General features: G+C 32.6%; 1 protein-coding gene across 1 annotated transcript in view; it reads right to left on the bottom strand.

Moving 5' to 3' along the window:
• LOC100373609 (complement C3-like) overlaps nt 1-12,809 on the bottom strand; it is a 42,238-nt gene extending 29,429 nt beyond the window's left edge. Inside the window, exons 1-12 of the mRNA XM_085491816.1 lie at nt 12,675-12,809; nt 9,414-9,577; nt 7,722-7,931; nt 7,515-7,567; nt 6,643-6,792; nt 6,318-6,360; nt 5,920-6,004; nt 5,552-5,651; nt 4,958-5,200; nt 4,275-4,472; nt 2,754-2,876; nt 2,275-2,343 (exon numbers count right to left, since the gene is read on the bottom strand). Coding sequence (XP_085347942.1) covers nt 2,275-2,343; nt 2,754-2,876; nt 4,275-4,472; nt 4,958-5,200; nt 5,552-5,651; nt 5,920-6,004; nt 6,318-6,360; nt 6,643-6,792; nt 7,515-7,567; nt 7,722-7,931; nt 9,414-9,577; nt 12,675-12,739 — 1,503 coding nt within the window. The 5' untranslated portion in view covers nt 12,740-12,809. The remainder of the gene's footprint in view (nt 1-2,274; nt 2,344-2,753; nt 2,877-4,274; nt 4,473-4,957; nt 5,201-5,551; nt 5,652-5,919; nt 6,005-6,317; nt 6,361-6,642; nt 6,793-7,514; nt 7,568-7,721; nt 7,932-9,413; nt 9,578-12,674) is intronic.
• Between the last annotated feature and the right edge of the window lie 9,642 nt (nt 12,810-22,451).

Genomic DNA, 22,451 nt, shown 5'->3' with positions numbered 1-22,451 from the left:
TTTATATGAAAGGTTAATCAGACTCTATAATAAAAACAAGCAGCCTGTTGGCTGAGATAGCTCCACTGTTAGCAATGCACATTTCAATTAAAGAACAGAAGATATCATTAGAAAATGAACAATATGACAAAAATAATCATAATAAGATAATTGAAGATATCACCACGAAATGAACAAATCTGAGAGAGGTCCACATGTAGTATGTATATATGTAATATAAAAGCAATTGGACTTGCAGTTTTCAACAAGAAGTCGAAATATAATTTTTTACCAAAAATTACAAAAATATTCATCAAAATTAGAGAATTAAAGATATCATTACAAAATGAACAAATCTGAGAGAAGGCCACATGTAGTACCTCTATATGTAATATCAAAGCAATTGAACATGCAGTTTTTAACAAGAAGTCGAAAATATCACTTTTTACCAAAAATGACAAAAATATTCACCAAAATTGGAGAATTGAAGATATCATCATAAAATGAACAAATCTAAGAGAGGTCTACCCAAGGTACATATATACCAAGTATCAAAGCATTCAGACTTGTAGTTTTCAAGAAGAAGTCGAAAAAGTAAAACATTGACACGGACGAAAACTAACAATCATTATGTGATAAGCTCTGCTCGACAAAGTCAACAGCAAAGCTAAAAATAAACTTTTAAGTATAAAAAAATATTTTTTTTTCTCAGAATAATGTAGGTTTGTACATTTTCTACATATAAAAATAATCTGCAGAGTCACTTCAAGGAGTTTGTGACATAACATATAAAGTAATTAATCAAGTACATTCAAGGTAAAGTTTAACAGGTTTGCAGAAATTCATGAAAAAAACAAGTCATTGTCAATGACACGTCCCCGTTCCGTTCATATTTGAGTGACAGATACATTCAAAGCAGATCATGACCGAAATGCACCTGCATATGTACAACACATTGTGCTAAATCTGAACAAAATCCATCCATGCATAACTGAGATACGGGTCCGGAATGGTGAAAATGTGCGATTTCAATGCATTTTTGGCCTTAAAGCGGCCCCCATTTGGCTATCGTTAATGAGATCATGAAACAAATGCACATACGTATTTGTGACATGATGTACCTTGTGTGTGTGAAGTTTGAACTTGATCAATCCAGACATGTCTCGGATACGGATCCAGAACTGAATTCTTTAAAACAAAATGGCCACCAGTCGGCTATTTCGAACTTGATCCAAAAAAAAAAATGACGTGCATCAAGGTCCTATTATGTTTAATGTATGTACCAAATTTGAATGAAATCCGTCCATGCATAACTGAGATCCGGGTCCGGAATGGTGAAAATGTGCGATTTCAATGTATTTTCGGCCTTAAAGCGGCCCCCATTTGGCTATCGTTAATGAGATCATGAAACAAATGCACATACATATTTGTGACATGATGTACCTTGTGTGTGTGAAGTTTGAACTCGATCAATCCAAGCATGTCTCAGATACGGATCCAGAACTGAATTCTTTAAAACAAAATGGCCGCCAGTCGGCCATTTCGAACCCGATCCAAAAAAAAAAATGACGTGCATCAAGGTCCTATTATGTTTAATGTATGTACCAAATTTGAACAAAATCCGTCCATGCATAACTGAGATCCGGGTCCGGAATGGTGAAAATGTGCGATTTTGATGCATTTTCGGCCTTAAATGGCCGCTATTCGGCTATCGTTAATCGGATCATGAAAAAAATGCATGTGCATATGTCCCATATAATGTGTGATGTATGAGTGAAGTTTGAACTTAATCGGTCCATGCATGTTCGAGATACAGGTGATCATGGACGCACGGACGGACGGACGGACGCACACAGGGCAAAACATAAGTCCCCGTTTTCGGACTGCGTCCGAACGGGGGCTAATAAATACTGAGAGATCAAATATTTCCTTATGTAAAACACAGTCTTTTAAATTGCCATTATGTCACACTCATACAAGTCTATATTCAAACTTTTCAAATATGGTGGTAATCCAATTATAAATTTGACGTTATGTTGAAAAAAAACAAAGAAATTAACATCTTTTGTCTTTCTAAGTAAACCATGCTTCAAATTTTTTCATTCAAATGATTTCTGAGTTCAATTATGAGAAAAAGGAACAGTGTGTCATTGTCAAATCAAAATATCAGAGTATATTTCCATGTTTTCACTAAATCTTAGTTATATCAAAGACCATCTTCTTAATAGTCTTTGATTATATTTACTATAATTTGTAGTTTAATAGTAGCATCTGATGACAATACTGAATACTTACATAATAATTAATTTTACTGATTTCAAGCTCTTGTGTTACCAGTGCTTCAGCATTGATATTTGAACGAACCTGTGTTGACAAGACAAACATATATTCAATACATTATTCAATTCAACATCAGAATTAATTAATTAAATTTGACAGGAGCAAATCAGAAGCCCACTCTTCAATTTTATTCGGAAAAAAATAAAAATATTATTATATATGGAGGGTGTATGGATTTGTATTTCCATAAAATAGAAATCATATACTGTAAAATACTTTATTTTTACTGGAATTTATTTTCCTGAAAAGACTTTTTAGGTGTGTTATATTGAATTTATTTTTACTGATTTTTGGCGAGTTGAATGTAAAAGATAGAAAAAAAGGTATATTCGCTGGATTTTATTTTTACTGAATCATTCCTTCAGCAAAAATAAATTCCAAGTGAAAATAAAGTACCGTATTCCACAGTATATCATTGTAACATATTTACTTACAAAGAAGGGTGCCCCTTGGGCTCTAACAAGCAGGTAGCCACCACTGGATGATTCATAAGGTTGGGCAGTAAATAATTCTTCCTTGTTCTGTTCGGGCAGAATATCACCTTTATTTGTTCTAGCCTGTAAGAAAGATCAATAATCCATAATGCTGGTTTATTTATTATTTAATATTATACACATTACCTACATGTATAAAGATTAATTTAACACAACACACATTTATTATCATTTTATTTATTCAATTCATTCAGTGATATTTTTCAGTTATCCATAATTGACTGCAATGACAGATCTACTACCAAACAAGCAGCCTCTTGGCTGAGATAGCTCCGCTGTTAGCAATGCACATTTCAATTAAAGAACAGAAGATATCATTAGAAAATGAACAATATGTATAGTATCAATGCAATGGGACTTGCTGTTTTCAACAAGAATTCAAAAATATCATTTTTCACCATAAATGATTGTGGTTTTTAACAAGAAGAAAATATCACTTTTTACCAAAAATGACAAAAATATTCACCAAAATTAGATAATTAAAGATATTATTACAAAATGAACAAATCTGAAAGAGGTCCACATGTAGTACCTATATATGTAACAATATCAAAGCAATTGGACTTGTGGTTTTTAACAAGAAGTCGAAAATATAACTTTTTACCAAAAATGACAAAAATATTCACCAAAATTAGAGAATTAAAGATATCATTACAAAATGAACAAATCTGAAAGAGGTCCACATGTAGTACCTATATATGTAATATCAAAGCAATTGGACTTGCGGTTTTTAACAAGAAGTCGAAAATATCACTTTTTACCAAAAATGACAAAAAAGTTCACCAAAACTAGAGAATTGACGATATCATTACAAAATGAACAAATTTGAGAGAGATCCACATGTAGTACCTATATATGTAATATCAAAATAATTGGACTTGCGGTTTTTAACGAGAAGTCGAAAATATCACTTTTTACCAAAAATGACAAAAATATTCACCAAAATTAGAGAATTGAAGATATGATCATGAAATGAACAAATCTGAGAGAGGTCTACCCAAGGTACATATACACCAAGTATCAAAGCATTCAGGCTTGTAGTTTTCAAGAAGAAGTCGAAAAAGTTAAAACATTGACACGGACGACAACGGACAATCACTCCTATGATAAGCTCCGCTCGACAAAGTCGACAGCGGAGCTAAAAAACCAAACAATCTATGCTGCTTCTCTTGAAAAGCATAAGGTCACAAATAATGCATCCTTTGGATTGCGCCAAGATAACTTCATGAAATATTCTTTGTTGTCATGCTGTATTCTCAACTGTGACATCCGGGTTTTGTACAATGAACAATGGAACAGTAAAATGTTAGTGATGATTTACTTGCTGAAATTCTGTTAATTTTAAACATTTGTAATCAATGTAAACAAAATTTGAATGCAGAATGTTACTGTACAGGAAAATAAATTAGCCACTTGTGTCACAGGTTATATTGCACTTTCTTCAATGACAAGATTACTTACAGTAATTCTGACTGTCTTTGCATCTCTGGGTACATCAATTCTGTAGTAGACTTCACCATATTCATTGCTAATTGCATGTCTGGCAGGATCACCTTCGTTGAGTAGATCAATATTAACGCCACCATCAGAAACGGCTTGAGCTCTTATTTCAATAGGAATATCATGTGCTGGTTGGTTATTGACATGTGTGACAACCAACTGTTTAAAAAAATGACTTCAAATCAATAAACTTCACATAGAATTGTGACAAGACAACAATAGTCAAAACAAGTTAATATATATATCTTGTTTGTTGTATTATTTTAAGTAAGAGATGAGAAGAGATAACAGCCGAAAACGCCAATAAAAACACATCTTATGCAAGTTGTGACTTGAGTTTAAAGATGTGATTCCATCAAATACTATATTGTTGCTGCAGCCAGATAAGAAAAATTTTTCAAATGTTATGTAAATTACATTCTTTTGTTTTTGGTGCAGGATGTGTAATAATTTATAATATTTAAAAAAATTAATTTTAAATTGCCATTACAAATAATTAACTATTTCTTTCAATTTTATTATTTTTTCATTAACATATCACACCCCCAAATTAGCATTAATTTAATTCTATATATTTTTTATGTGATTTCTTTTCTGGAGCTGTGATTTAAAAGAGTACTATACACTGAAAGTAGCAGACATACTTTTAATTCATAAGGCAATCCCGGCTTGAAGTACTTTACTGTTTGGTCGAATGTGAATTTATATGGAGATCTAGCAAATACAGCTGTGTTGTCAGTCATATTTTCAATCAATCCTGTACCATCTTCAGTGACAGAAGCTTCAATGAACAGTCTTTTTCCTTCACTGTCTTCAAACCAGTTTTCTCCTAGGGATGTTACAAATGCTTCAACTGGAAGTTCGAAAAATGCGGTTCCTTCGTTTATCTGAAAAGCAAATTCCATTACAATCAATCAATTTTATAACATTTTACCTTCAAATCCAATCCAAGATTCAGAAAATAGGAGTATCTGTGGAACAATTATTTATCACAACCCATTGTTGGAAAACAATTACCATATTTGTACTATTAGAACGTCTCCAAAAATAACAAAAATATAAATTTGACGACATTTGGTAATTTACTACCTTGACTGTGGAGCATAATATCCGCAACACCGAATCAACTGTGAATAATTCTTGGTTTCAGTTGTATCTTGTTGTATCTTAAGAGTTGTATCTTTATTCATCATATGATGAGAAAATAAAAAAAATTATAAAAAGTAGCCTAATCTCACCCAACTCTGAAGAGTTCTGATGATTTCCATTTTACCATCTCCTTGGTCAACACCAAATTTCATGTAGAGATTTCCAGATACAGGTTTCCCATATACATAGCTGAAAGAAATTAAAGAAATAGTAATAGTAATACATATATTTCAATCATAGTGTACAATGCATTATGGGAAATGATAACATATTTTGACCATTGACACACCTCAATTACATTTATTTATGTATGTGTTAATACCGGTAATAGATAATAATACTTCAGGAATCAACTAAAATAATCTTAGAGCATGTGCTTCTATTCAAAAAATATGCAAATATGGTAGAAAGTTTAGTTTGGTATCATCTAAGAAAGTTGTATGTCAGGAAAACTTACTTGGCTTCAACAGTTCCAATAACACTCCTACTTTGTGGTAATATATGTTTCTGTGGTTTAATCTCTAATGAATATGTTGGTAAGACTACAAAAAAAAGAAAACACTTTCATTTCATGTATTAAAGCTCTAGTGTACATGATCAGACAATGTAAAACAACAAAAACTAATAAATACTGTTTTCAGAGATTATGTCACAAAAGAAAAAAAACATAAACACAATAAAACAATAGTACAGATGAAAAGAAGTTGGTATATTAAAGAACAAATGCATTGAACTGGGGAAAATTCTTAGTGTAACTATTATGGCTGCTATTATCGCCGGCCATGTTGAATCTTGACACTCACATGGTGCATGAACATGAATGAATAAAAAAAATATCAATTTGATTCAACTTACCATATTCTTTGACTTCAAACTGCACAGATGAATTTAGCATGTGCTGAAAAAGTGAAAAAAAATTTAAAATAATGTGGCAAGACTATTGTAACAAATTTTATTGTAAATTCTTTACAGTATAGTCTCAGAATCTAAGAAAACAACATTTTTTTTCACTTAGCATGGTGACCCCAATATTGCCTAAACCTTGTTTTTAAATATACAAGTCTCTGGAGAATTCAAGAAACTGTGTAAAGTTGTATTTAGCTTTTAGTGCCCCTTTGTGTACTCTTACATACAATCATGTAAAGCAGATTTCAAATTGTAATTCTTAAAAAACACTCACCTCTGGGCCATAACTAACAACAACTGACCAAAAACCAAACATTGGAAATAATGGAAATCGGAAAAGCTCAACTTTGATTCCAGTATCAGACGTTATATCATCTCGACGTTCCACAATAACTCCTTGTGGATTCAATATCTCCATACGAAGCTGCAGAGGATCAAAAAGATAGTCAAGTATTCTTATATTAGTGTATAGCATGCATTGTACAAACTCATGATTGCCATAGATACCCCACCTTGATATAACATCAAGGTGGGGTATCTATGGTCCCTTCAAAACAGCTATTTCACTATTAAGATAAATTTTATTTATACTTATACTTTTAACCTAAGTTTCACATAATTTAAGTTGAAAACAAATTTGAATTTACATATATGATTCAACAATTGAAATATTTTATTCCATTGAAAAGAAAAAATGTTTGGCCAACAAAAACACAGACATAAGCTAACACTACTGCAACTTTGGCTTTGTTCAAGCTAAAAATTGGCAGTGACTACCATAATCACTAAATTGCATAATCAATTCATTCCGTTGATGATATTGAATTATTTGTCAATTTGGCAACTTGTTCAATAGAGCCCTTTCTGCAGATGGGTGGAGCCTTTGTGAGACCAGCAGTGTAGTATTGGTGTAACTTATTACAAGATTATACTCACAACAGTGCAGGTTTATTATTGTAAACCTACTCCAATGCATTCAATTACCTATACAATACTGTAAGCCATTTTTATTCAATGAAAAACAAACTATCGTGAATTCCAAAGGTCAGTAAAAATTTCACTGTGGTTCTAAAGTGTCACAGCAACTTTCATGAATTTTTGTCCTTGACATCAAATTTTAAAAATTTACGAGTAAAAATTTCTTACCAGTGTATCTGAAGGTTTCATTCGATGATCAAGTGGAAGAATTCGAATTTTCACTTAAATAGAAGAAAAATTATAAATAGATTATTATAATTGACAATATGATGTGTTTGCGAAATTTTACAAAAGTCTATACAAAATGGAATCATTTAGAGAAGGCCTTGATTCAGTATGTGTGTTAAATTTAATACAGTAAGCTTCATATCATACCTTCTTGTTCAGGATTATAAATTGGTTTATCTGTTTGAATGAACACAAAGCCACTTCTATGGCTGACCAATACAACACTTTCTTCTTGGAAGCCAAGTGCTGCAGACTTTGCAACCATATACACATATTGCTTCTTTGTCACTGGTTCATGTGGATCTTTTTCAGGTAGGTCTTCTGGATTAATCTGAACTGTCAATGTACCTGGTACATCTATTGGTAGAAAGATGTATATAAAATAAATAATACCAATTATATCACATAGCTAAGAATAATTGTTAGTGAATAAATGTACTGGGTGAAACTACTGTACATGTAAATTTGTGAAGTTTTCTTTGTTTTACATACTACCATGCAGTGTACCATTTAGGAAACAACAAATGGACAAGTCACACAGTTTAACCTAAACTTGAAATCAATTCATGTATGAATGGGGAACCACACCAACATTGTAAGCATAGAAAGGGTACGAGAGGTCACCAAGGGAAACAGATCCTGTCCCAAATGAAATACTGTAAAATACTTTATTTTCGCTTGGAATTTATTTTTGCTATTCTCGCTGAAGGAATGATTCAGTGAAAAGAATAAAATCCGGCAAATATACCTTTTTTCCTATATTTTACATTCAACTCGTGAAAAATCAGTGAAAATAAATTCTATACAAAACAATCAAAGATTCTTTTTAGCAAAATTTATTTCCAGCTCAAATAAAGTATTTGACAGTACATGTAGTAACAGCAGCAAGTATGTGCAAGTATATGTGCCATTTTCAGAGTGAAATGTATTATAATTTAGTTTAATGTATGTAATCTTTTTAATTTTAATTCACATAAATTCTTGTTTATGTATTTCATCGGAAACATATCATAATCATCTGCTAATGTAATTTTTGTTTTGGTGGTTGTCACTGCAGCATGCATAGCTTTGTATGGATATTACACCATGGCACTCTTGTCTGAGCACTAGTCTAGTACAATCATGGAGGTAGAAAAGATTGTACCTCCACGGTAGAATCAAGGGTGACAGGTCAGTTGTAAGTAGAACCATGGAGCTAAAAAAAGCTCCATGGATGATGGTAGGACTAAGTTTAGAGTACAAGTATTCAAAATGCAACAATTAACAGTATAATTTGTGGATTGTATATATTGAATAAATTTTACTCAACAAGTTTTTGCATAATTTTAGATTTTGCCCTTTATTTCATGAATATACTGGTGATCTCCCTGCTGGTATGCTATTTTTTTTAATTTAAAAACAAGGGTTGTCTGCTACCAAACTCCAAATGATGACCTTTAAACAATGTTTTATCAGTACTGTCTATCTTAAAATACCAGTAATGGGCAGTATTTGCCAGTCCATATCATAATCTTAGACAAGCAACGCTATATTGATTAAGACTGAACAAACAAACAAATCATTTAATGAATGAAATTATAATACCTACATTGTGACTAGTGACAAAAAAAATAGTATTCCCTGGCGAGGTTGCAGATAAGATAGTTTACACCCAGGTTGTTGACCATGTCAAGTCATGGTGCAAATCAAATTTGCAAGTTCTATCATCAGCATCTGCATGCTAGTGAATATCCTACCTTAGCAATATGATGTCTCATACACACCTCATACACAGCCTGTACTAATACAGACAAAATACAGTGATTTGGGGAATAAAATAACTGAATGCAATGTGTTTACCATTACTGAAAACACCTTCCGTCTGAGAGAATGTCTTCTTCCTATCAGGATAGTCTTGTAAATACAACTCAACGTTGACCTGATCAGCATTGAAGACAGTGACAGACACAGTTTGTTCCACACCAACACGAAATATATTTGGTGCTGTGATGAAATATTTGGATCTGAAACCAATTATTTTAATACTGATTATTCTGAAAAATATACTAAGAAATTAATTTGAAATGCTCTAAATAATTTTCTATTTCTAAGAATTAATAAATATCTCTCAAAAAATTAATCAATAATGGTATTACAGTAAAATCATGGCGAGTTGTTGCCATGGTTTGTCTGTTTCCTACATTCTTGTTAGGGACGACATCAAAAGATCGATGTCGGATAAAAAACTTATTTCCTTTAGTTTGGGGGTGGGGGGTTTTGACCTCAAAAAGTTTCCATCCTACAAAAACGATTTTATTTTTTAATGAAGTCAAAAAAATCTTGGAGTATTTGTAGTTCTTTTTTTTTTCTATCCAATCATTGACAGAAATAACCGAAAAAGGAAAAAAACAGAAAAATGGTTTGGTTCGAGTGTAAATCTGTGCGTCAAATAAGGTGCATTTGTAAAATCTTTTTACACCCACCCGACAGCCAACTGCTATGCAATACTACTGTCCGATTATCAAATTGTATTTAATGCTGAATGTAGTCTGACGCCATGACTAATATTTATCAATTAAGTTTCAGTGGGGGGAAGGGGGGTTTGGAAAAAACTAAAGGAATTAAGTTTTTTATCCGACATCGATCTTTTGACGTCGCCCCTTAGGCCAAACAAAATAAATGATAAATGTTTCTGGTCAGTGCTTGCTTCAGTCCAAAAAGGGCTGCTCAAAAAGTTTTTTTTTCTGGTTTCTGTAAAAATAACTAAAAAATGAAAATAAAATCAAAGAAAGCTTAAAAAGAACTACTGTGTGCTGAGAGTATTGGAGTTCTGGTTAAAAATAAAGGAAAAAAGGTGTACATTAAAAGGACATTTTTTGATTGAATATTTACTTGTGCTGAGTTTCAAGATGAGCAGCTGCCATCCTATTGGCCAGAATTATGTTTGAAAGATGGAGGTGAAAATTTGTGGGAAGGTGAATTTTATTAGTTTGTGATACAGCTTGGAAAGTCTTGAATGCAGATAGTTGAAGTGAAAGAATTCATATGTGCAGATATTAAATGTAACAGCAACTGCATGCAGTAGATATTTCCTGTGTTGCATGAATATTAAATACGATACTTCCAAGAAGACCTATTTAATATCTTGGTTAAGAAGAAAACACAGTGGGAACAGGATTCTGCAGAATACATGCACAATACTCTTTCCCACAGTGCATCTAGTTTTCTGTGATCACATCTTTTTAAAAGTTGTAAGATAAAAATTATGGTGTAGTTCACTATTTATTAGGAGTATTTCTTTTAGTGTTTTTCAATAAACTTTACAAAACATGAAGTCACACCAATTACAAGTGATCAAAATCAATATATTATTGCTTTGTTACGTGCGCATTGCATGCATGGGGGTCATCAAAAGTTACATACACATTGCACAGGGTCATTCGGAATTCAAAAAGACGTGATTAATGCTTTCATTACGTTCCCAATGTAATATAATAGAAACATGAATAGGTGTGACTATCAATGTTTCCAATATATTAAAACATGCAACGCATGAATTCAAATGATCTTCTGTAATAGGTGTGAGTTTGACATTCTCTCCCATATTTCAGTTTATATGTATGTACTCTTGATATTAAAAAGTTTATTAAAAAAAAACTAATAAAAACTACAGTGCTGGAAATTTTCTAGTCAATAATGCACTATACCATGATTGCTAGAATCAAACACAGTTCTTGATTGTATTTGTCAGATGTCTTGCCATATGATAGTGTAACATTATTACCATTTTTAATGTGCACAGTGTTTATCATATAGACGTATAAAAAAAGTTTAAACTATTTTCCAGCTACTTCAATTAATTAATTATTATCAAATGAATTGCCATTTACATCATGTGTGTGAAACAGTCCGGGCCTGATTTAACATAATTTGAAACACTACATTTTTAACATCAGTTCTCAATGTTTTTCGATCTACTAAGTTCTGCAAACCCTGGATGTGATAGGCTAATATTTCATTACATCTGGCAGGGTGTAACTTAATCCACAAGTTCCTATTAAAGAAGATGACTACTTTTCCTGGTAAGCAACATTTTAGATAACTAGGATTCTTGAATTTCACCTAAAAAGAAAATGTTCACACAAAAACAATCTTCTCTTAACAATTAATGCAGGAAACTTCACATTTGAGTGAACAATAGATACAAAGTACAGGAAGTTCATGGAACATCCTGTTTTTAACTTTTTCATTCTCAGCTCAATGGAAAATAAGACAACAGTTTTTGATTGGTAAATAAAGAAAAAATGAGTTTTAAAATTGAATTTGTTTGATTTTTAGTGACTTGTAAAGTGGCAAAGAACAGCTGATCCATGGCTGATGCAAAGAAAAAAAAAGTGTTTTTAACATTGATTTAAAATAAAAACACACTCAGACATTTTCATCTTCCTGCACCTGCATTTCTATCTCCCTGGAAATAACTTAATTTAAAAAACAAATATTTGTTTCTTTTTCTCTTTTTCATTATTTTATTTAGTGTTTATCTTTTACATTTACAACTCAGGACATGCAAAATTCAAGAATTAACATTTGCATAAAGTGCAGAGTTTCAAATCCATAAGATAAACACTAAATAACCACTGCTAGGAGTCTGGGTACATAAGAGCATGGAGCTCTGGGATAACCTTGCTGAAGAAGAAAAAAAAAATATTGACACAATTCTTTAAAAATAATTCCTGATAACCTTGGCCAGCTATTAATTGTAAATAGGTTCCACAATTGGTGCTGAACACATTCATTTTCACTCAAGAAAAACAGATATTTGCTTTTGATCAACTACATGTAGTTACAAAAGGCCCACATCACACTCTGGGGGTTAACATTTGGTAAAAACGAGAAGAAACAATAACAATTTCGCAAAACAAAATTAGGTCAATGTTCTACTCTTTTTGGATATCTTAGGAACAAAAATAAATATTTGTTTGGTCTAAATAGAACAAGACACACATTTCAGTAGCATAGGGACAGAAATAAAATATTCATTTTACTAAGCACTTATCTCTATAGATTATCATTGAAATAAGACAGGTTTCTCCTAATTCAAAATAGACTAAAAAAACTTACCCGTCCTGAGCAACTGACAAAGTTGCTGACACCAAAACACTTGCAAGTACCCAGACAAAAGTCATTTTGAAACAATCGACGAATACAGTTGTCTAGCCCAATGTCCAAACTCTAAATGACTTGCAGATAAGATAGTGTGGATTGTATATATACTGACCAGTGGATGACAACAATAAAAAACACGTTGACATACCATTATTAAAGTGGGGGTGTTAGATATAACGAAATAACGGTGACGGTAGTTTTTACTGTTAATAACATTTTTACAAAATTATATACCCACTCAATTATACTTTTATTACAGGATTTGGAAAATTTAAATGACTAAATAAATTATGTAACTAAAACGATTCAGTTCCACGGGGTCTCAGAAAGACGCGCATTCATACCTACGTCCATAATAGCTCAGCCTAAAGAGGTAAACATCAGTTTTCAACGTATTCTCTGAACCACTTCCTGGGGCCTCGATCAATATGGTATCAAATTTCCTTCCTTCTTTCCCAGAACTACAAACTGTGCACACAATTATTAACCGGGATTATCAGACCACTTCCTCCATGTAAGCTGTGGCGTGATAGTACAACGGTATTTGAGGTCAAAAAAGTTCCAAAAAAGCAACAGCTAAAGTCAGTGATACTTCGGCCGAGTATCGTATACGACGGCAATATTTTATACAAGGCTATGTAATAGCGAGACAACTATAGTACTTACTTAGTTTAATTACTTTTTCAGCTCTATGCTTATTTTAAACGAAGTCCATATTTTTTGTAGGGACTGTTGTTTATATACATTTGTACAACCAAGCTGAACGTAAACATGTTGCCAAACAACGATTGTCGTCTGCACGTCATCTCGGGAACGTCATCTTATCAACATCATAAACTGCCACATACTAGTATGCCTTTGTGGCGTACTATTTTTGTCAGTGTACTAGTAATTTCATACACAACGAGCGAAAAGCTTGTCTGACAAGTAATTGCCGACGTAGCTTATAGTGTGGAAGTACACGTATCACTATGCCATGTTGGCTCTGGGTCCGCTCAAGTTCGTTCAAGAAGCCATTCTGGTCATGAGCCTCGACTTCGTCCGAAGTATGGAAAGCAAAAGAACACGTTAGTCGGCCAAGCCAGTATTGTAACCCTTGTAAATGTATTCACTAAGTCAACCGTGCTAAGAGTTAGACACACGTTTTTTAAATGTGCACTAGTGACTTTGATAGTCTTGATTTTTTGTTTTTCTTCCCTGTCAAGGTACACTAGATACCAGCCGATACCCCCCCCCCCCCCGCTCATAGAAACTGCTTATTACAGTTGATTATAGTTCCTGGGCTCCCTGTGGTGAAATGATGAAGACATGATCGTTCGGTCCCTTGGCGTATACCAGTGGCGGATCCAGAGGGGGGGGGGGGGCATGCCCCCCCCCAAACGCATGACGATTCATATCATCTGGATTACGCATAGCTTCTCTGCGATTTACGCTCCGTATATCTTAAGCGTAGCTTGGACCCCCCAATACATTTTGCTGGATCCGCCACTGGCGTATACAGAGTCTGCGCATTAACGCTGCTCGTTATTTCTTATTTCTCCACGTGTGGTTACTGCTAGACTCCATTTTCTCGGAAATTTTCAAATTCCAGTGCAGTTGTTGCTTAAAAAAAATACTAATCTTCAAGTGTCAAATATTTCAACTAATAAAAATAAATCTGCAACACAGATTATAGTCATGAAGGTGCGAGATTGTCATTAGATTTATTATCGGATAATAGATTATCTAAAATCGAAAATTGATGCAACACTGTAATGGAATGTCTATTAGGTCACAGTCCAGGGGGACTGTGATTAGGTCAAATCAAATCCATGGTCAAATAGATTCCATTAGATGTATTATTGCCATGTTGACCATTCCCGATATCGATAGTAATATATTTAGATTTATTATCGATTTTATGGGAGAATAACTATTCTAGGCGAGTCGGAAAACAGCTGTAATCACAGGGAGTTGGACAAACTTATGTATTTTAATAAATTATTACTACCTTATACTAAAATATATTTGGATATTTAGAGTACTAACAAATTCCAACTTATGGTCCGGTTAGACTTAAAATACACCACGAATATTCACTTTTGAGATAACAAATTCCATTTTGTATAGACTTTTGTAACACCTCCATTTCGCGATTTTTTTTAATTTTATTTAAACTACAAAACACAAATTAATCGCCCCGACTGCGCCAGTCTACCCGCGTCCATGCATCCATCGCCTGGCGATGCTCTTCCGTTTCACCCGTTCCGGAATGTTCTACTTTCGCAGTCTAATCGCATGTTTTTCGAAAAACACAAGAATTAGTAGAAATGTTCCTATTTTGGGCGGATTATTATTAGAGAATAATGTCTTTATTACAAATATGCTGAAAAACCGTGAGTTTTTGCCTTAGTTATTTTTTATCGGCGAAAAACTGCGAACTCGGCAAATTTGGTTGCACAACTTCCCTCTATCATATACTGTACACCCAGCGACACCGATGCCAGCTGACTGTGATTGGCCCCGACTTTCTGTCGATCGGAAACGTAAAGGAGATAAGACTCGTTTTTCATAGACTCAGGTCGTTTAGATCGGACGGTTACTTTTGTCTCAGGTTCGATAGCATTTAGTGTTCATTTCTATGCAATATAAAATCATATCGATGCTGTGGGCGGCGACGGCTGACAGATTGTTTTGGTTCTGTGGCCGGCTCTCATGGCACGGGCAACTGACATTAGCTGACTTTTTTTTACTATTCTGACGTGTTCTGGGCTGTATCATGGAGCTCCATGGCTGTATGTAACAGTTTAAATAGTTAATTATATTATACATTGGACTTAGATCTAGCTAATAGTTATAAATGGATATATATCTAACTGCTGTTAGATCTAGCTGATAGTTATAAATGGCTATATATCTAACTGTTGTTTAATAGATCTAGCTGACAGTTATAGAAACTGGTTTTCTAACTATACACTTGACTTAAATCTACCTGGTAGTTATAAATGGCTATATATCTAACTGCTGTTAGATCTAGCTGATAGTTATAAATGGATATATATCTGGATATATCCGGAAAAAAATATTTTTTTCTCACCGAGGATGACTGGTTTTCTAACTATACACTTGGTTATAAATGGCTATATATCTAACTGCTGTTAGATCTAGCTGATAGTCATAAATGGCTATAAATCTAACTGCTGTTAGATCTAGCTGATAGTCATAAATGGCTATAAATCTAACTGCTGTTAGATCTAGCTGACAGTCATAAATGGCTATATATCTAACTGCTGTTAGATCTAGCTGATAGTCATAAATGGCTATAAATCTAACTGCTGTTAGATCTAGCTGATAGTCATAAATGGCTATATATCTAACTGCTGTTAGATCTAGCTGATAGTTATAAATGGCTATATATCTAACTGCTGTTAGATCTAGCTGGTACTTATAAATGGCTATATATCTAACTGCTGTTAGATCTAGCTGATAGTTATAGATAACTGGTTTTCTAACTATACACTGGACTTAGATCTAGCTGATAGTCATAAATGGTTATATATCTAACTGCTGTTAGATCTAGCTGATAGTTATAGATAACTGGTTTTCTAACTATACACTGGACTTAGATCTAGCTGATAGTCATAAATGGATATATATCTAACTGCTGTTAGATCTAGCTGATAGTTATAAATGGATATATATCTAACTGCTGTTAGATCTAGCTGATAGTTATAAATGGATATATATCTAACTGCTGTTAGATCTAGCTGATATTCATAAATGGCTATATATCTAACTGCTGTTAGATCTAGCTGATAGTTATAAATGGCTATATATCTAACTGCTGTTAGATCTAGCTGATAGTTATAAATGGATATACATCTAACTGCTGTTAGATCTAGCTGATAGTTATAAATGGATATACATTGTATATCTAACTGCTGTTAGATCTAGCTGATAGTTATAAATGGATATATATCTAACTGCTGTTAGATCTAGCTGACAGTTATAAATGGCTATATATCTAACTGCTGTTAGATCTAGCTGATAGTTATAAATGGATATATATCTAACTGCTGTTAGATCTAGCTGATAGTTATAAATGGATATATATCTAACTGCTGTTAGATCTAGCTGACAGTTATAAATGGCTATATATCTAACTGCTGTTAGATCTAGCTGATAGTTATAAATGGATATATATCTAACTGCTGTTAGATCTAGCTGATAGTTATAAATGGCTATATATCTAACTGCTGTTAGATCTAGCTGATAGTTATAAATGGATATATATCTAACTGTTGTTAGATCTAGCTGACAGTCATAAATGGCTATATATCTAACTGCTGTTAGATCTAGCTGACAGTTATAGATAACTGGTTTCTAACTATACACTTGACTTAGATCTACCTGGTAGTTATAAATGGCTATATATCTAACTGCTGTTAGATCTAGCTGACAGTTAGAAATGGATATATATCTAACAGCTGTTAGATCTAGCTGATAGTTATAAATGGCTATATATCTAACTGTTGTTAGAGCAAGCTGATAGTTATAAATGGATATATATCTAACTGCTGTTAGATCTAGCTGATAGTTATAGATAACTGGTTTTCTAACTATACACTGGACTTAGATCTACCTGGTAGTTATAAATGGCTATATATCTAACTGCTGTTAGATCTAGCTGATAGTCATAAATGGCTATATATCTAACTGCTGTTAGATCTAGCTGACAGTTATAGATAACTGGTTTTCTAACTATAAACTGGACTTAGATCTAGCTGATAGTTATAAATGGTTATATATCTAACTGCTGTTAGATTTAGCTAATAGTTATAGATGACTGGTTTTCTAATTATACACTGGACTTAGATCTAGCTGGTAGTTATAAATGGATATATATCTAACTGCTGTTAGATCCAGCTGATAGTTATAAATGGTTATATATCTGGATATATCCCGAAAAAATAATTTTGGTCTGTCCGGGGATGACTAGTTTTCTAACTATACACTGGACTTAGATCTACCTGGTAGTTATAAATGGATATATATCTAACTGCTGTTAGATCTAGCTGATAGTTATAAATGGTTATATATCTAACTGCTGTTAGATCTAGCTGATAGTCATAAATGGCTATATATCTAACTGCTGTTAGATCTAGCTGATAGTTATAAATGGCTATATATCTAACTGCTGTTAGATCTAGCTGATAGTTATAAATGGATATATATCTAACTGCTGTTAGATCTAGCTGATAGTTATAAATGGCTATATATCTAACTGCTGTTAGATCTAGCTGATAGTTATAAATGGCTATATATCTAACTGTTGTTTAATAGATCTAGCTGATAGTCATAAATGGCTATATATCTAACTGCTGTTAGATCTAGCTGATAGTTATAGATAACTGGTTTTCTAACTATACACTGGACTTAGATCTAGCTACTAGTTATAAATGGCTATATATCTAACTGCTGTTAGATCTAGCTGATAGTCATAAATGGCTATATATCTAACTGCTGTTAGATCTAGCTGATAGTTATAAATGGATATATATCTAACTGCTGTTAGATCTAGCTGATAGTCATAAATGGCTATATATCTAACTGCTGTTAGATCTAGCTGATAGTCATAAATGGCTATATATCTAACTGCTGTTAGATCTAGCTGATAGTTATAAATGGATATATATCTAACTGCTGTTAGATCTAGCTGATAGTTATAGGTAACTGGTTTTCTAACTATACACTTGACTTAAATCTACCTGGTAGTTATAAATGGCTATATATCTAACTGCTGTTAGATCTAGCTGGTACTTATGAATGGATATATATCTAACTGCTGTTAGATCTAGCCGATAGTCATAAATGGCTATATATCTAACTGCTGTTAGATCTAGCTGGTACTTATGAATGGCTATATATCTAACTGCTGTTAGATCTAGCTGGTACTTATGAATGGATATATATCTAACTGCTGTTAGATCTAGCTGATAGTTATAAATGGCTATATATCTAACTGCTGTTAGATCTAGCTGATAGTTATAAATGGATATATATCTAACTGCTGTTAGATCTAGCTGATAGTCATAAATGGATATATATTTAACTGCTGTTAGATCTAGCTGATAGTTATAAATGGCTATATATCTAACTGCTGTTAGATCTAGCTGATAGTTATAAATGGATATATATCTAACTGCTGTTAGATCTAGCTGATAGTTATAAATGGCTATATATCTAACTGCTGTTAGATCTAGCTGATAGTTATAAATGGCTATATATCTAACTGTTGTTTAATAGATCTAGCTGATAGTCATAAATGGCTATATATCTAACTGCTGTTAGATCTAGCTGATAGTTATAGATAACTGGTTTTCTAACTATACACTGGACTTAGATCTAGCTACTAGTTATAAATGGCTATATATCTAACTGCTGTTAGATCTAGCTGATAGTCATAAATGGCTATATATCTAACTGCTGTTAGATCTAGTTGATAGTTATAAATGGATATATATCTAACTGCTGTTAGATCTAGCTGATAGTCATAAATGGCTATATATCTAACTGCTGTTAGATCTAGCTGATAGTCATAAATGGCTATATATCTAACTGCTGTTAGATCTAGCTGATAGTTATAAATGGATATATATCTAACTGCTGTTAGATCTAGCTGATAGTCATAAATGGCTATATATCTAACTGCTGTTAGATCTAGCTGATAGTTATAGATAACTGGTTTTCTAACTATACACTTGACTTAAATCTACCTGGTAGTTAGTTATAAATGGCTATATATCTAACTGCTGTTAGATCTAGCTGGTACTTATGAATGGATATATATCTAACTGCTGTTAGATCTAGCCGATAGTCATAAATGGCTATATATCTAACTGCTGTTAGATCTAGCTGGTACTTATGAATGGCTATATATCTAACTGCTGTTAGATCTAGCTGGTACTTATGAATGGATATATATCTAACTGCTGTTAGATCTAGCTGATAGTTATAAATGGCTATATATGTAACTGCTGTTAGATCTAGCTGATAGTTATAAATGGATATATATCTAACTGCTGTTAGATCTAGCTGATAGTCATAAATGGATATATATCTAACTGCTGTTAGATCTAGCTGATAGTTATAAATGGCTATATATCTAACTGCTGTTAGATCTAGCTGATAGTTATAAATGGATGTATATCTAACTGCTGTTAGATCTAGCTGATAGTCATAAATGGCTATATATCTAACTGCTGTTAGATCTAGCTGATAGTTATAAATGGATATATATCTAACTGCTGTTAGATCTAGCTGATAGTTATAAATGGATATATATCTAACTGTTGTTAGATCTAGCTGATAGTCATAAATGGATATATATCTAACTGCTGTTAGATCTAGCTGATAGTTATAAATGGCTATATATCTAACTGCTGTTAGATCTAGCTGACAGTTATAAATGGATATATATCTAACTGCTGTTAGATCTAGCTGATAGTCATAAATGGATATATATCTAACTGCTGTTAGATCTAGCTGATAGTTATAAATGGCTATATATCTAACTGCTGTTAGATCTAGCTGATAGTTATAAATGGATATATATCTAACTGCTGTTAGATCTAGCTGATAGTCATAAATGGCTATATATCTAACTGCTGTTAGATCTAGCTGATAGTTATAAATGGATATATATCTAACTGCTGTTAGATCTAGCTGATAGTTATAAATGGCTATATATCTAACTGCTGTTAGATCTAGCTGATAGTTATAAATGGATATATATCTAACTGCTGTTAGACCTAGCTGATAGTTATAGATAACTGGTTTTCTAACTATACACTGGACTTAGATCTAGCTGATAGTTACAAATGGCTATATATCTAACTGCTGTTAGATCTAGCTGATAGTTAGAGATAACTGGTTTTCTAACTATACACTGGACTTAGATCTAGCTGATAGTCATAAATGGTTATATATCTAACTGCTGTTAGATCTAGCTGACAGTTATAGATAACTGGTTTTCTAACTATACACTGGACTTAGATCTAGCTGATAGTCATAAATGGATATATATCTAACTGCTGTTAGATCTAGCTGATAGTTATAAATGGATATATATCTAACTGCTGTTAGATCTAGCTGATAGTTATAAATGGTTATATATCTAACTGCTGTTAGATCTAGCTGATATTCATAAATGGCTATATATCTAACTGCTGTTAGATCTAGCTGATAGTTATAAATGGCTATATATCTAACTGCTGTTAGATCTAGCTGATAGTTATAGATGGTTATATATCTGGATATATCCCGAAAAAATAATTTTGGTCTGTCCGGGGATGACTAGTTTTCTAACTATACACTGGACTTAGATCTAGCTGATAGTTATAAATGGATATATATCTAACTGCTGTTAGATCTAGCTAATAGTTATAGATGACTGGTTTTCTAATTATACACTGGACTTAGATCTAGCTGATAGTTATAAATGGTTATATATCTAACTGCTGTTAGATCTAGCTGACAGTTATAGATAACTGGTTTTCTAACTATACATTTGACTTAGATCTACCTGGTAGTTATAAATGGCTATATATCTAACTGCTGTTAGATCTAGCTGATAGTTAGAAATGGATATATATCTAACTGCTGTTAGATCTAGCTGACAGTTATAAATGGATATATATCTAACTGCTGTTAGATCTAGCTGACAGTTATAAATGGCTATATATCTAACTGCTGTTAGATCTAGCTGACAGTTATAAATGGCTATATATCTAACTGCTGTTAGATCTAGCTGATAGTTATAAATGGATATATATCTAACTGCTGTTAGATCTAGCTGATAGTTATAAATGGATATATATCTAACTGCTGTTAGATCTAGCTGATATTTATAAATGGATATATATCTAACTGCTGTTAGATCTAGCTGATAGTTATAAATGGATATATATCTAACTGCTGTTAGATCTAGCTGACAGTTATAAATGGCTATATATCTAACTGCTGTTAGATCTAGCTGATAGTTATAAATGGATATATATCTAACTGCTGTTAGATCTAGCTGATAGTTATAAATGGATATATATCTAACTGCTGTTAGATCTAGCTGACAGTTATAAATGGCTATATATCTAACTGCTGTTAGATCTAGCTGATAGTTATAAATGGATATATATCTAACTGCTGTTAGATCTAGCTGATAGTTATAAATGGATATATATCTAACTGCTGTTAGATCTAGCTGACAGTTATAAATGGCTATATATCTAACTGCTGTTAGATCTAGCTGATAGTTATAAATGGATATATATCTAACTGCTGTTAGATCTAGCTGATAGTTATAAATGGATATATATCTAACTGCTGTTAGATCTAGCTGATAGTTATAAATGGATATATATCTAACTGCTGTTAGATCTAGCTGATAGTTATAAATGGCTATATATCTAACTGCTGTTAGATCTAGCTGATAGTTATAAATGGATATATATCTAACTGCTGTTAGATCTAGCTGATAGTCATAAATGGATATATATCTAACTGTTGTTAGATCTAGCTGATAGTCATAAATGGCTATATATCTAACTGCTGTTAGATCTAGCTGATAGTTATAAATGGCTATATATCTAACTGCTGTTAGATCTAGCTGATAGTTATAAATGGATATATATCTAACTGCTGTTAGATCTAGCTGACAGTCATAAATGGCTATATATCTAACTGCTGTTAGATCTA

This window comes from Saccoglossus kowalevskii, chromosome 2 (genome assembly GCF_978046115.1).
Source record: "Saccoglossus kowalevskii chromosome 2, keSacKowa6.1, whole genome shotgun sequence".
Taxonomy (NCBI): Eukaryota; Metazoa; Hemichordata; class Enteropneusta; family Harrimaniidae; genus Saccoglossus; species Saccoglossus kowalevskii.
This window is presented reverse-complemented; position numbering and strand designations above follow the sequence as displayed.